The sequence below is a fragment of the Rhinatrema bivittatum genome, chromosome 4 (assembly GCF_901001135.1).
Source record: "Rhinatrema bivittatum chromosome 4, aRhiBiv1.1, whole genome shotgun sequence".
NCBI lineage: Eukaryota > Metazoa > Chordata > Amphibia > Gymnophiona > Rhinatrematidae > Rhinatrema > Rhinatrema bivittatum.
Window position 1 is genome coordinate 247,543,740 of NC_042618.1, and position 16,833 is coordinate 247,560,572.

At 40.1% G+C, this 16,833-nt stretch overlaps 1 protein-coding gene across 2 annotated transcripts in view; it reads right to left on the bottom strand.

The window, feature by feature from the left end:
- The window catches only part of OVCH1 (ovochymase 1), a 161,345-nt gene that overhangs the window by 71,782 nt on the left and 72,730 nt on the right, over window positions 1-16,833 (bottom strand). For both annotated transcript variants that reach the window (XR_003856433.1, XM_029599997.1), the window contains exons 15-18: window positions 7,346-7,420; window positions 6,617-6,797; window positions 5,647-5,719; window positions 476-671 (exon numbers count right to left, since the gene is read on the bottom strand). Coding sequence is in view for 1 of the 2 variants with exons in the window: in XM_029599997.1 (XP_029455857.1) it covers window positions 476-671; window positions 5,647-5,719; window positions 6,617-6,797; window positions 7,346-7,420 (525 nt within the window). In the remaining variant the exon portion in view is untranslated. The remainder of the gene's footprint in view (window positions 1-475; window positions 672-5,646; window positions 5,720-6,616; window positions 6,798-7,345; window positions 7,421-16,833) is intronic.

Sequence of the window (16,833 nt, forward strand, 5' to 3'; positions counted from 1 at the left end):
TGTGTATGCAATTAAATACACAAGTGGATTGAGATAAGTGCACACATTAGTTTTGTTTTTTCATACAGTGCCTGCTCTTGTGATATAGCTCCAGAGAGAGAATATCCTAAGGTCTATGCAACCTATGATTAGATAAGCCCAGTGCTACACGGGCTTCATCACATAAGCCATAAAGCACTTTGTGGCTCCATATGATGGTTGCTAGATACCATTTTTAAGAAGAGTTCTCTATATATAGCTGAATTATTTTTTGTAGCTTTCTAACTTTAAATTTATAAAAATATAAACAGATGCTAAAGTTAGAAAGCTACAAAAAAAAAAAAAAAAAAAGGAACACCACCAAAAAAATCTTACGTAATGCAGTCAAATAGCCACACTACATTGCTAATATCATCTGATACACTACATACCATTCATATTCCAGGCTGCTACATGTCAATTCCACATTAAAAGCATTCATTTTCCTGCAAATTACCTTCTTGTGTTTTTCCCCATCCAGTCACTATACATACAGATGAGGATAGTAAAGGCTTTTTGCGGTCAGGTAAACAGATGGGCCTCACTACATCATTATAAACTAATTCCATGTCCAGCTGGATCAGAGCAAGATCAGAATCATAAGTCCTGTAGTCATAATTATCATGCAGCACAATTCTTCTTACCCTCCTCACCTGTAGGAATAATAATTTCTTTGAATACTGCAGATGATGTAACAAAAAAAAAAAAAAGGCAAACAGAGTTTGTATTTAACAAAAATTATTTTCATAACACAACCAAGGAAAATAAGGTAGACAATCAAGGAAGAAGAGTCCAGTGGGTATTTATACAATCCATTCTATGAATGGTAACATCCGATTTTATTACCAAACCATTTACAAAAAGCCTAGTTGTTGCTCCCACTCTGCTGCTTTACCAATATTTAAATTATTCAGTTTCCTTCTTCCCAGGCCATTAGACTAAAAACCACTGCATATGATCGCCAACACTTATATTTAAAAACTGCCAACTCAACAGCAATTTAAGTCAGCACTTTCAGTTAAATGGGAATTTGTTAAAAACTACTACATATAGCTATAGATCTCACCTTAAAATCTCCTATAATTTCAGTCTGAGGAGAGGCATCCACAGCACTCGCATGCCCTACCCTTCCAGGTTTTTTGGGACTTTCTGATCAATTGCTCCCCACAAGTAGTGATGGACATGAATCTCTCATTTAAGACTTCACACACTGTAGTATCGACAATCTAAGATGGTCAGGACTACACTTGGGGGGGGGGGTGAGAAATCAGGGGATGTCACATTCTGAGAAACAAGTAAAGATAAAACAAGATGGAGCAACAAAATAAAAAGTACTAGTTAAAAGAAGACTACTATTTATCAGAGTTTTACTTGTTAATCCAAAATTGTTACATTTACAAAATCTTTTTCTATATTTGTAGTTAAAATCCCATTTGAAAGACCAGTTCCTTGGCACTGCTGGTGCCAAATTTCTTATGCAGGATTTCCCAAAAGCATGTTCTGTAGTCAATGTTTACAGATCCAAAACATCAGAAAAGGTATGCGACAATCCTGGCTTCTGCGCAGTCCTCCTGCCTGCAGTCTGAACTGCACGGGTTTGCCTCAAAGGCACATGAGGCAGCCTGTCATGCCTAAAAGCCTTCCTCTCCCCAATACACAGCCTTCTGCCTCATCGAGTCATTCTGGCTCCTTGCACTTGATCCTGCTTTGTCTTTCTTCCTGTCCTTTTCCCTAGATCCTGTGGGTCCTTCTACTGGCCCTCCTGCCTGTTTTCTGTCCTTGTTTGTCTGTGCCCTGGCCTTGGTTTCTTGCTTGTCCTTCCCTTATTAGCCTTGCTCCTGTCTTTGGCCCTCTGGTCCCTCCTTGCCCTGCACCCTGTTCCAATTTTGCCCTGCCCTTGCTCTGTGCTTACTCTCCCTGTTGTCTCCTTGTCTATCCCGGTTCCTGACTGCCCTTCTATTCCATCACCTTGGACTGACCTCTCATTCCTGACGGACCTTACCCTTTGATGCTGCTTCACTTGCTGCCTCCCCTGACCTTCGCCTACCTCATCTCTGCCTAAACCCCTGGCTCCAAGTGCTTCACCATTGAAGTCCTACCGGCCAACAGAATCTGCAGGCTCAACCTAAGGAGGAGGCCAGGCCAGTCAGGGAGAAGAGCTCACACTGCTCAGCTCTAGTACCCTGTACTGCTCCCGCCAGGGGGATTCATTTTTAATTTGTTTGAGCCAATAAACATGGTATAACAACTCAGTCCGATACATAGCAGATTATAATATAACAATAGTGCAGGAAAAATATCCCCAGAGCAAGAGAATCCTTCGGTTCAAACAACTTTTTACAAAAAAGAAAACTGAATCTCCCCACAAACACTCACACCCAATTCATCCACTCATTACAATGCCTAAGATTGGAAAGCGACACTAGGTCCAACAAGAACATAAGCAGAGAGAAGGCTCGCATCACACTTCCATAAGACTTTCCTCCATAGCTCAAAATAGCTGTAGACTAGAAAGGCCCTCCACCTAAGGGTAGGTCTTTCATCCATAATAGCTCAATCTGCACAGTGGATTGCATCAGCACTAATCACTGAGTAAAGCTAGGGACTTCATCAGTTTTCCAACACGATAATAGAGTTTTCTTGGCAAGCAACAATGCTACCACCACAAACCACATTCTTCCCTGTGGGAGCCTAGAGTTCCTATCAATAACTTCACAGACCAGAAGACTCCCACTTCCCGAAACCTCATCCAGAAAGTCAGATACCTTGCCCCAAAACCTCTGGAGCTTTACACACCCAAGTGAACATATGACAGAGTCCCAGTGTGAATCTCACATTTGAGACAAATTGGATTCCCAAATTCCCATTTTAACCCCCAAAGCCCTAGTGATATCAACTCTGTGGAGCAGTGAGTTGAATTGGCTGGATATCTGCAGCCAGAAGAAAAAAAAACCAAAAAACTTGTGTGCTAATATAAAGGCAGAACTCAAAGCGCTCGAATCGTTAGGTTCCCCCAGATCGTTGCTCCACTTTACCTCTAGGTGGCCCATGTGACAAGCAGGCAAAAGTTCTTTTAAGTGAGAAACCCACATTGAAATTTTATTAAATTTAGTTTTTTTCAATATGGGGCCTATCTTCTTCGTCCATATAAATGAACTTTGACAGCGCTCCAGCGCAGACACTGGCATTATAATGACGAGCCTGCAAATATGTCAAAAAATGACTGTGTGGTAGCTCCCAATCCTCCCATAATTGCAGAAAGAGTAACCAACAGGAGGCATCCTGATCCATTAAAGATGCCAAGTTTCTCATCCCCTTGCTGGCCCAGATACAGAACACAGCATTCTGGTTCCCCGGTAAGAACTCTGGGCTCCCCTCCAAAGTGAGAAAAGGTGGCACAGAAGCCTCCCGACCCAGGAGACTGCGCTACCACCTCCATGCCTTCTGGGCCCACTGTCAACCAGAAAGCAACCACCCCCAATGATTTAAGGGCATTTTGTTGCGGGTGAACCAAACTAATAGGCGAGTAAAGGTAGGTCCAATCATCTAGCAACCCCTCCACAGTGAAATTCCACTTACCCAATTCCAACTCCTGTAGGAGACAGAAGAGACAAGCCGCGTTATAAACTCAAATCCATTAACCTAACTCCCTTTTTTGTATCCAGTCACAGTAGATTATAGTGGATCTGCACCCTTCCTTTGTTCCAGACAAATGAGCTCACTAGTGAAAAAAATTTGCGAGCCCTATTATCAATCCATAAAGGCAGCATTTGTAAGGGGCACAATACACCTTGGGGAGAATGACCATATTAACCAGGGAACTCCTCACCAACAGAAGATAGTAGCAAGGATCTCCATTGCAGTAGAAGGGATTTGACTGTGTTGAAAGCCCCATCAATACTGAGATGACACAAACCCTCCATGGTACGGGCTAAATAGATCCCCAGATACTGAAACTGGTCTCTTGCCCACCCAGCTGTCCATTAAGGCAGCGTGCAAAGGAAGAGCCTCAGGTTTATCATATTTAGTCCATAACCCAGAAAAGCTCCCGGAGGCAGTGATTGTGTCAATCTCCGAAAGGCAACGCTGCAGGTTACCAATGAAAAGTAGTAAATCTGCTGCAAACATACTAAGCTTGATTTCCTTATGTTTGATCCGGATCCCCTGGAAAGAATGCAGGCTGCGAAGTTTAATTGACAGCAGTTCTATGCCTAACACATAAAATAGGGGCGATAAGGGGCAACCCTGTCTGGGTCCCCATCCTAGCTCGAACACGGCGGACAAAGATCAATTAACCAATATTTGCACGAGCAGTAGATGATATAAAAGGAACACAACTTAGAAAAGGAGGACCGACATTAAAGCGGTCCAGCACCCACTGCAAATAGGGGCCATTCAACACAGAGGAGGAGGGAGCTCCCTGGCGAAAAATATAGGGACTCAAGTGCTCAGTCTTCAACCCCCAGGTCCAGAAGAAAAAACAGGACATGAACTGCTGGAACCACAGAATAGAAATCAACCCAACTTTACAACCTGGCAGCAACTCAGGGAAGCCAAACTGACAATCCAGAACATTCCTAAAACATCGGCAAATCCGGCATCCATAGAAACAGACTGGCAATCAGCCAAGCTGGGCTATAAACTCCTTGGCCTCAGCACTTTGAGTCGAGCAAGGAACTGTAAAGAGAAGCGTATGCCTTTATGAAACAGCTGGGTGCAGCATGGCGAAAATTCTTTGTGGGCCGCCAGGACTCTTGCCAAAAAATCTGGAAACAGAAGCAGCTTATATGAGAGAGCTTTACTTTTGCAATAGGCAGACAGTAGCTTTTTCTTATCAGTAAAGTTCAGAAATTTAGCAATCATCTGCAGAGGCTGATCCTGGTGTGGGCCTCCAGTTCCCAGCCTGCAGGCTTTTTCTACTAAACTCAGCAGAGCTTCCATGCTGAGATGAAGTGCCTCTGGGCACCATTTCTCGCAAAAAAGTGATCAGGTCTCCCATTGTACGGACCCAGAATCCGTAGATTGTTACGCTAGCTTCTGTTTTCAAGCTCATCTAATTTGAGCTCCAGCACTTTTCTTCTCACACAGCTCTACAGCAGTTTCCAGGGCGAGTATGCGGTCATCATGCTGAGAGAGCTTACCCTGCATGTTGCCAATAGTAGCATTAAATGTGTCCACTTTGTCCCATAGTTAGTCTACCGACGACTGTATCTTCTGCAGCTGGTCTGAAAAGCGGCAGACAACGCGGGTTAGGTCCTGCAGTTCTGTGTCAGGTAGGCCTCTGGAAGTTGGGCCTGCCTCTGGCGCCATTTTGTCTTCTCCACTGCACACTTTCTCTGTTCCCTGTTTCTTTGCAGCGCAGATATCAGGGTGCACAAAGTTGACTTCTGGGACGCCGCCGACACCCACCAACGAGATCTGGGAGGCTGACACCGAATCGGGCTCAGGAACGGTAAAAATAGTTTAAAAATGCCACTGGTTTCAAGGGAGTGGGAGGAAAGAGTGGCTGCATCACCACGCCCCCTGCCAGGAGATTACTTTTAACTGGACTGCACAGCCATGACAGCACAGTACATATATCACAGGTTTAATTTTGCAGTTTTTAATAAATGATTTGCTCTTGCCTACCTGTTCGGTTGATTCATTCAAGGTTCTGTCATGGTCACCTACAATGACAGTCCAGTAGGAGGGATCTTTTCCTCTGCCAAAAGAAAAATGTGCAACTATACTGTACAAATTCAGTTCTATCCGTAACGGTCTTAAATTTGTAACTGTCTTAAACTAGCCCTTGTAAAGAAAAAAAAAAAAAGTTGTAGCATGTGATCCATTATTTGTTGGTGTCATCTGCATAGGAATCTAGGATTCGCCAACCTGTCACAGTATATACATAAAGAACTGTGCTTCAGTATAGGAATTTCAGTAACCTATTAGGGATTTGCAACAAGAGTCAATTTCCTTCTCAGGTCATGCATTGGGGAGGGGGGGGGGGAAATCAGGGGATCTTACCAAAAATATAGACTAATCACCAAAGAATCTGAAACTTTGGATTTTCTGTTTCAGTAAATAGTGCACACTATTTACCAGCACATTCGACACTCCTTACTGCCTTCCCGCAGCTCTCCCACTGTTTGACGTTTTCCAAAATAGAAAGAGGCAGGAGCAAGCCCTAGTCACTCTTACCCTGCTGGCTGCAATTTAAAATTGACACCAGCTGCTGGCAACAAGTTGTTTTAGGGCCATATCTATGATGTCCATGCATAAGGCATGGGCATAGATTTAAACCAAGTACATGTAAGTGTACTTCATGCATTGTCATGATAGCCTGAAAACCTAACTGTGGGGTCACCAGGATAGATTTGGGAAACCCTGCAGGCCAAGGTCCTCTTTCTTTGATAGTGCCAAGGTTTACTGTATTTTCAGCATACAACCCACCCAGCCCCCCCAAAATAATGAATAATCTAAGAAATGTCAGTTTTATCTGAAGCAAAAGAGAATCTAAAACATTCAGGAAAATTGCTACAAAGCTTTTACCTGCACGAGTCATTTTTTCTTATGGTATGCAATTTTGTTAATTCTGACCTTAAGCAAACTTACTTACATTCCCATACAGTGAGCTGCAGTCATTATCCATGACTTGTCGATGATTGCACCACCACACTGATGGTCACCCAGAAACTGAAGACCAACTTGCCATGGCCAACAATGGGGTCGAGCTTCCTCCCCACCGACAATGCGTCCTGAAAGCCACTGAGTACTGAATGGGGGAGCCCCACAAAGATCTAGGGTACAAATGGCAAAACGTCAAGAGTTTGCAGACATGTGGTTTTAAAACTATTATATACCTGTTCAAATATGTACTGTACAAAGTTAAAATTTACAGTTTCTACTTGAAAGTTTTCATTCAAAATCCTCTGATTAGTAAAAACCTTTTAATCAGATAATTAAACCTATTATGTTGTAAAACCATTAGATGTCCAATTTAGCTCTGTTCCAATACAGCTTTGCCTGGTGAATTTTAAATGCAAGTCACAAGGTCTCAGCTACTAATAAAAAAAACAAAACAAAACACAAAAACCCACCCAAACATTTAAGCAGAAAGATTTTGGGAAGAAGGTTCTCCTAGTCTTTATTTTAATTAATCTTCATTTACAGTTATAAGAATTTTCAAGTCAAGTATGTGTTATCCACTAAGATTTTTCGGATTAGCAGACACTTTTTAAATAAAACAAATAGTGACAAAAATACTTATGAAGTTTGAAATCTTGACACCACAAAAGAATGTATGGACAGTACAGTACAGTGCAATGAGTTTGTTTTAGCAGCTTACCTAAAGGAATCTTCTTAGGAACAGGCATCTGGATGGTGAGAAGAGGAACACCAGCAGCTTTTTCTTCAATGTTATCTGCACAGAAAGGTTTTATATTCACAACAGTAACCCCTTAAATGGCATACAGTAAATAGCACTAGAGATCAATCACCACAAATAATCCCAGTTATGTTTTAAAATAGTTTACAGGAAGTGCTTAATACTGGAGAATGTACAAAACCCACATTTTATGTACGGTTTTACCAATCTATTTTTCAAAAATTTTTTTCCCGTTTTCACCACAACTCTATTGAAACTATCGAAGTTTATCCTGCAATTTAGATAGGGCCCTACCCATTAAAGTACTACATTTATTGCATAATTTTAATCTCTCTAACATGCATAAGAAAAATAAACTCTGTAGGATGCTATCCACCATTAGCTACAAATCAGCACATTCATGTTTTCTCCAACAGGTTTCTCATATACTATGAAGAACACCATTTGCTACCGTTTTCCCAGAGCAGATTTTGATGGACTAAAGTTTGCAAAGTACTGATGCAGCTCTTGTTGTGTTACAAGATGACCTTTTGCAATATCTAGATATGGGGGAGGCGAGCATGTGCATCTTGTCCTATTGCATATGAACACTGCATTTGACTAAGACACCCACAGAATCATCCGTAGGAGCTCTCCCGGCATGAACATTTGTGGGCAGGTCTGACTGGCTTATTTCAAGTCAACTAGCAATGATGAGTGTCCAAAATTCTCTTTCAGTCCCTGTTGAATTGGATTGCAGAGTTTCAGGGCTCCTCATTGTCCCATTTTTAAATATTTTTATGCAACTATTAGAGGAATTGATTTGAACTGCAGGTTTATGTGGCTATACTAGAACAAAAAATGCAATGCTCGGTCAGACCAAAAGGTTCAAGCTCAGCATGCTGTTTCTAACAGCAGGTATCCAGGTCACAAGTACCTAGCAGGATCCTGAAGAATATAGATCCAATCCTCTTTGCTCATAACTAGGAATAAGCAGTGACTTTCCCAAGTCTACACGGCTAATAGTGATTTATGGGCTTTTCGACCAGAACTTATCTAAGCCCTTTTTAACCCCAGCTACACTATCTGCTTTCATATCTTCTACCAACAAATTCCACAGTTTGTGCCCTGAGTGAAAGATTCATTCTCCAATTTGCTTTAAATTTGCTACCAGAGCTGGAGTGACCCACTGTGCAAACCATGCACTTTCACAGGGCTCTAAGGAGATGACATCACACAACAGCCACACATGGAGTCTGAGCAGTGCAGAACCTGGCTTATCCCTTCCACTTCTCACAGCTCCCCACCCTAGCTATTAGAAGTTGCATTTATCAGTGTGTCAACTTCCTGTGCTGTAAGGGACCAGTCTCCTGGCATGAGGCACAAGATCTATGGGATTCATTCTCATATCATGTTACTGGACCCACATAAAACATAAAAAGTTAAGTGCCATTTTTTCTGCCAAGTGGAGAGGATCAGGAGGCAACCAAGCTGCACTAGGGATCACAGGGTATAGAGCAAGGGTGGCCAACTCCTGTCCTCAAGAGCCACTAACAGGCCAGGTTTTCAGGATATCCATAAAAAATAAGCATGAGATAGATTTGCATGCATTCTTCATTGTATACAAATTGTCTCATGCATATTTTTTGTAGTGGCTTTTGAGGACCGGAGTTGGCCATCCTTGATATAGAAGACCGGTGGAACTGGGGGGGGGGGGGGGGGGGAAGATGTGAGCTTTTAGGAAGAGGAATATGAGGATAGCTTTCAGGGGAAGAAGAAAAATGCAGAGAGCCTCCTAGGGCTGGAAAGGGAAATGGGGAGTGCTTTCCAAAGTTGGGAGAGGAATGGGGGGGGGGGGAGGGGAGCATTCTAGGGATCAAAGAGAGAAGATTGAACCTATATAGGGGATAGAGGACCACAGCCTGAGGGAGAGAAGACTGGGGATGGGCGGCAGGGGCCAAGGAAAACTGGACCAAGGGAGAAAGTACCCTGACAAGGGGGGGTGGGGGATGTAAAAGAGGGAGAGAGCCCATGATGGGGGAGCAGGGAAAAAGAGCAGGCCAGGGATGGGACAGAGATGACTGATTTGATAGGGGGAATTCAGGAACATAATGTGGGAAAAGGAATGGAAGAGTGCATATGAAAGGGAATGAAGAAAAGCAAGCAAGAATAATCTGAAGAGGAAGGAAGGAGATAATCTGAAGAGGAGATAATCTGAAGAGGAAGGAAGGAGATAAGCAGGAGAGCAGAAAGAAGGATCTCTGTTGTAAATTTTTTGCAACATTAAAGCAAGGTAGAACAATTGCTACAATACAGTTGCATATTTTCCAAAGTATCCACTTTGAGAACTTAACAACAGAAAGAACAAAAAAAAAAAAAAGTCTATGAAGGGCTCCATTACAATCTGTGTGAGTTGGAAGGGGGGGGGGGGGGGGCAGGTAGCACAATAATTGTCTGCAAGGGAAGCAAAACAGGTTCCACTAGCCCTAACTGCTCCCTATTAATTTCATGGTTTGGTTATACATCGCACAATAAAAGCTTAGATAAAAGTTTAGACAATGTTTGTCGGCTCATTGAATGCAACATTCTGGGATCTTATTCTTCCTTGATCCTTTTTAATTGCATTGTGGTAACTCAAGTGGTAATGGCCTGGATATAGCCAAAGGAAAGGAGTCAGACTGGCTGTTCCTTAGGTGCTATTTACAGTGGAAAAAGGCAACTCAATATCAAACAATGCAGCTCAGCTTAGGTTCAGGTGACAGTTCTGAAAGGTCAACAAAACAATGTGGCTCACTTTAGTTTCAGGTAATACATAGTCTTAGCATATCGTATCTTTCTGCCTGTTCCCCAGGGCCTCTCTAACATATCTGGGCACCACCAACTTATGTTAAGCTGAAGGGATCCTCTCTGGACCCAGAATCCTTTGTAAAGGTTATCCTTAAGGAAGACCCTGCTAGGCCTCTGTGGCTGGTCCCTTAAGATAGTTTGAGGGAATTTCTGGTATACTCCCTCACATGCATATTAATAAACTTGTGATCATGTTTGTGCCCAAAATCAAAAGTATTCAATGAAAAATGACTTAGCTTATATAAAATCCTGACTCTGTGCTGCTTTTCAAATCTCTTCTGTGTCAAGGAGGCAAGATATAAAGCTTTTCACTTCTACAGCTCCTTCATTTTAGCTGTTGGATGGCCCTGCTGGTATTCATTCCTATGAGAGAAAGTTTTTAAGCAGAGGACCTGGAAATAATGCTTCCAAGGCGACTTTTGTCTGCAAAGCATCCATGGCACCCAAAGTAGCCAGTCTGTACATGTCCAGATTTGAAGAAAGATTTTTATGATTCTACATGGTTTAGCTACAAACTTATCATCAGGTCCAACTCATAGAGCAGGACACAGCCTGGACTTAATCTTCACAAACATTACTGAATCACCAGTAAGAAAAGGTCAAATGCACCCCCGTTCCTTGGTCAGATCATTATTTAATAAACGCTTGTATAAAATTCAAAATAAACAAAGATGAGAACACACCCCCATCTACGTTCAGTTATCATCCTCCGTTTAAAACTGATGAATTAAATAATTAATTTGAAAAGTATAAGGATAATTTAGACCTCTCCAGCATCACTAATACCATCATCTCTTGGTATGATAACAATTTAATTATAGCAGATAAAATAAACCCTTTGAAAACAAGGACACAGACCAAAAAAACAAAAAACCTGGTTTAAACAAATTAGCCAAGTAAAAAAGAATCTAAGAAAAGAGGAGAGCATATGGAGAGCTAATAAAACCAAACACACACTCGTAGACTACCGCTCATACTTAGCATACTACAAGAAAATGATAAAAAATATTGCTTTTTTCCTGGTTTATTCATAAAATCCAAAAATTCACTCATAACCCAAGAAACCTGTTTAACATGGTTAAAAATCAGACAAAAACACATGCACAAAATAATATGCTCCCAGAAAATAGAAGTAATGATTTAGCTCATTTCTTTAAGAATAAGATAACTAAACTAATTGAAACCATGGATCCCATTTTAAATCAAGAAATACATATGCAAAACAGAAGTAGATACATGGTCAAGTTTTGAAGAATGTTCAATTAAAAGATGGATAATGACGTTAAATCCTGCAACCCATCCATTAGACACTATTCCAATACTGTACTTAAAAGCTATTGTGAACACTATCGCTCCAATTGTGAATGCCATAGTAAATCTCTCTTTAAAAGAAGGAATAGTCCCTGAGGTAATAAAAAGCACTACCATCAAGCCAATATTAAAGCAAAATCTAGATCCCACCATTTTAAATAATTTTAGACATATCTAATCTTCCATTTCTAGCTAAAATTTTAGAGAAAGGAGTTCAAAAGCAATTAACAGAGCACCTGGAAAAGATTATTCTTTTCCCAACCCAATTTGGTTTTAGGAAAAATTTAATACGGAAATGTTATTACTTGCATTATCAGATACGGTACATAGGGGTTTTGACAGTGGACAGTTGGCAAGTTAAATGTAAGACATTGATAAGACAGGCTAAGAGAGAATTTGAAAAGAAGTTGGCTGTAGAGGCAAAAACTCACAGTAAAACCTTTTTTATATATATCTGAAGCAGAAAGCCTGTGAGGGAGTCAGTTGGACCGTTAGATGATCGAGGAATTAAAGGGGCACTTAGAGAAGATAAGGCCATCGCGGAAAGATTAAATGATTTCTTTGCTTCGGTGTTTACTGAAGAGGATGTTGGGGAGGAACCCGTATTGGAGAAGGTTTTTCATGGGTAATGATTCAGATGAACTGAACCAAATCATGGTGAACCTAGAAGATGTGGTAGACCTGATTGACAAATTGAAAAGTAGTAAATCACCTGGACCAGATGGTATACACCCCAGAGTTCTGAATGAATTAAAAAATGAAATTTCAGACCTATTAGTAAAAATTTGTAATCTATCATTAAATTCATCCATTGTACCTGAAGACTGGAGGATAGTTAATGTAACCCCAATATTTAAAAAGGGCTCCAGGGGCGATCCGGGAAACTACAGACCGGTTATCCTGACTTCAGTACCAGGAAAAATAGTGGAAAGTGTTCTAAACATCAAAATCACAGAACATGTAGAAAGACATGGTTTAATGGAACAAAGTCAGCATGGCTTTACTCAAGGCAAGTCTTCCCTCACAAATCTGCTTCACTTTTTTTTGAAGGAGTTAATAAACATTTATTTTTATTTATTTATTTATTTATTTATTTAGAGTTTCTTCTATACCGATAGCCGTTTGCACATAGTATCGGTTTACAAATAACAAAGAACTTTTGGGCATGGCCCTTACATAGAACAGATAATTGCATAAAAGAGAATGAAACAGTAAAAATCAGAAATGTTAAGGATGGGGGACTATGTAATATGGGTATCATAAGCAGATAAAGGTAAAAGTAAAATAACTATGTTACAAAAATACAAGAGACTATAATACATTGTACAAAGAGCCATGGATATTCCAAGTCAGCGCTAGTGGTCAGTTGCAATACGATAATCTAGAAAGTCTGAACAGACATGCTGGTTATGAAAGGTTCAAGTGAAGTAAGATGTAAAATGCTGGTTACATCAAAGATTATGAAGAAAGGCTCCAGGAGAACAAAACGGGTAATAAGCACAATGGTGTGGGAAATCTAGTCAAGCATAAGGGCTCCAGGGGTGAAGGAGGGAAGAGTGGAGCAGGTGGGGGCGGAGAGATGTAGTATGCGGGAAGAAGTAAGTAGGGTAGGAACAAAAGGCAGTGGAGGGAGAGTGAGACAATTGCGAGAATTCATAGCCAGCAGTTAGGTATTCTTCGTGGAGTACAAACATATAGATAAAGGTAAACTGGTAGATGTAGTGTATTTAGATTTTCAGAAGGCATTTGACAAAGTTCCTCATGAGAGGCCAAGAAAAGTAAAAAGTCATGGGATAGGTGGCGATGTCCTTTCGTGGATTACAATCTGGCTAAAAGACAGGAAACAGAGTAGGATTAAATGGACAATTTTCTCAGTGGAAGGGAGTGGGCAGTGAAGTGCCTCAGGGATCTGTATTGGGACCCTTACTTTTCAATATATTTATAAATGATCTGGAAAGAAATACAACGAGTGAGAATCAAATTTGCAGATGATACAAAATTGTTCAGAGTAGTTAAATCACAAGCAGATTGTGATAAATTGCAGTAAGACCTTGCGAGACTGGAAAATTGGGCATCAAAATCGCAGATGAAATTTAATGTGGATAAGTGCAAGGTGATGCATATAGGGAAAAATAACCCATGCTATAGTTACACAATGTTAGGTTCCATATTAGGTGCTACAACCCAAGAAAGATCTAGGCATCATAGTGGATAACACATTGAAGTAGTCTGTTCAGTATGCTGTGGCAGTCAAAAAAGCAAACAGAATGTTGGGAATTATTAGAAATGGAATGGTGAATAAAACAGAAAATGTCATAATGCCTCTGTATCGCTCCATGGTGAGACCTCACCTTGAATACTGTGTACAATTCTGGTCGCTGAATCTCAAAAAAGATATAATTGCGATGGAGAAGGTACAGAGAAGGGCTACCAAAATGATAAGGGGAATGGAACAGCTCCCCTATGAGGAAAGACTAAAGAGGTTAGGACTTTTCAGCTTGGAGAAGAAATGGCTGAGGGGGGATACGATAGAGGTGTTTAAAATCATGAGAGGTCTAGAACGGGTAGATGTGAATCGGTTATTTACTCTTTCGGATAATAGAAAGACTAGGGGGCACTCCATGAAGTTATCATGTGGCACATTTAAAACTAATTGGAGAAAGTTCTTCTTCACTCAACGCACAAGTAAACTCTGGAATTTGTTGCCAGAGGATGTGGATAGTGCAGTTAGTATAGCTGTGTTTAAAAAAGGATTGGATAAGTTCTTGAAAGAGAAGTCCATTACCTGCTATTAATTAAGTTGACTTAGAAAATAGCCACTGTTATTACTAGCAACTGTAACATGGAATAGACAGTTTTTGGGTACTTGCCAGGTTCTTATGGCCTGGATTGGCCACTGTTGGAAACAGGATGCTGGGCTTGATGGACCCTTGGTCTGACCCAGTATGGCATGTTCTTACCTTCTAATTTTATTAGATCTCTCGGCAGCCTTTGATACAACCACACGATTCTTCTTAATAGAAATCAGAATATCAGGAACAACCTTGCAATGGTTCAAATAATTAATGGAGAATCATTCATATACTGTTCAAATTAATAATTAAGCTCCGAAAAAGTTACCCTTGATACAGGTGTCCCACAGGGCTCAGCCTTGTCAGCTACTCTGTTTAATTTGTACATGTTACCATTGTGCCACCTATTGATAGGATTAGGTTTAACACATTTCATCTACGCTGATAATATTCAGATTTTAATCCCAATAAATGAATCTCTGGACAAGGCATACAAATTGGCAACCATGTACTTAAATATTATTAAGCAACTGCTAACACATATGAGATTAAGCCTAAACATTAATAGAACAAAGAAAAATGGACGCCTAGATCTCTTATGACAACGATATAACGATTAAACCTACAGATCAGGTCAGAGATATCAGTATAACTATAGATAGAGAACTCAATCTAAAAAAGCATATTACAGCAAAAATCAAAGAAGGCTATGGTAAAACTAATGGTTTTGAGACAGCTAAAGCCACTAACAACAGATGAGGATTTTAGAACAGTGTTACAGCTTTTAATTTTTTCAAATACCAATTATTGTAATTCCCTATTATTAGGCCTACCAGACTCAACAATACACCCTATACAAATTTTACAAAACGCTTCAGCGAGGATTTTAACTGGGTCAAAATAGAGTGATCACATTACACAGATATTACAAAAACTTCACTGGTTACCCATAAAATGTCATACACTATAAAGTATTCTGCATTCTACATAAAATTATCTATGGAGAACAAACGGATTGGTTAAACACAGCAATTAGATTACACAATCCCCAGAGAAACTTGAGATCAGCCAATACAGGAATGTTAACAATACCATCAGTAAAACTCTGCCCATCTTAGACAAGTAAGAGAAAGAAGTATCTCCCTGGCTGGACCAAAATTATGGAATGAGATGCCTGTCGAGTTAAGGACCCAGAGAGAAAATCATTTAAAAAGAACTTGAAAACCTGGCTTTTTGGAATTGCACTTTGAGGGAATGACTAAGAGATATTTGAAATTTTTAACAACTAACGGAGAAATTTAGAGCTTTTACATTAAGTTTTTCTTGAGGTGTTTTAAGTGGTTTTAAAGTGACTATTTTTTTTACTGTGTTTTAATCGCCATTGTATTTTGGTTTTTTACTTATTATATTTTAGAAATGTGTTAAGATTAATTGCATTTTATTTAAATTTATTGTTATTTATGTTTTACTCATGGAAACCATTGTGATGGCCAGTCTGAACGACAGTATATAAGAGCTAAATAAACAAACTATGGAGGGATTTCATTAATGTGTTTTTTATTTGGACTTTCATATTAGAGAATTTGCAAATGTTTATACAGTAACTTAATTTGCAAGATGACCATTTGCATTTCAATATGCAGCATGATCTGCATAAGGTTCTGTTTTTGGATTTGTGGATCAAGAAGCAAGTCAACAATTGATAATCACTATCGCAAACCAACTGATTGGAATAGTTTTTTTTGCTGTATAGTAGTTGCCATCTGAGTTTACGTAACAGTTTACCTGTTAGCTAATTCCTTGGGTTCCATTGGATATGCCATGACAGAGGAATTTAAGCAAAAGAGCTATTCCATCATTTTGTGACATGAAGATTTCCAGTGTGAATAGTCAAGAAAGCTTATAAGAGAGCACTGTATGTACAAAGGACATTATTTACTTACCAACGACCAGCTAAGAACTAAGATAATGTGTGTCAAAGTTTTCTGATCAAGTCCATTAAAAAAATAGTGGACATTCTAGATAGACACTGTCATGAATTGACTTTACATGAGATTTTCAGTTGACTCTCAAATATTTTTCTCGGGAGTCAGAATCTTAAAGATATGGTGGTCGTCCACATTGTTAGTTCTTCAAAGTAGTGATGAGGTTGGAGAAACGGGACATTATAAAATGTGGGCAGTGCACTAAGTGTGCAAATATGATTCAGGGCCCCACTCGGATGCATCCTTTCACTTTAAAGACAGATTGTGGCTCTACAGGGGCGATATACACAATACCACTTCCTTGTAATCTGGGATACATAGGATGCACTTCAAGACCTATACATACCAGACGGAGCAAACAATGAGACACTGAGCACCCCCATGCTTTCACACTGCTTGGAACATTGTCACATTTTTCAGGTGTTGTGCTGGGTCAATTTGGAACAAGTGCAAGTCCCCATACATGGGGGAATTTGACTATTTTGACTAGATCGGAGCAATAATGGATATTTTATTTGGGTACAGTAGCTCCACA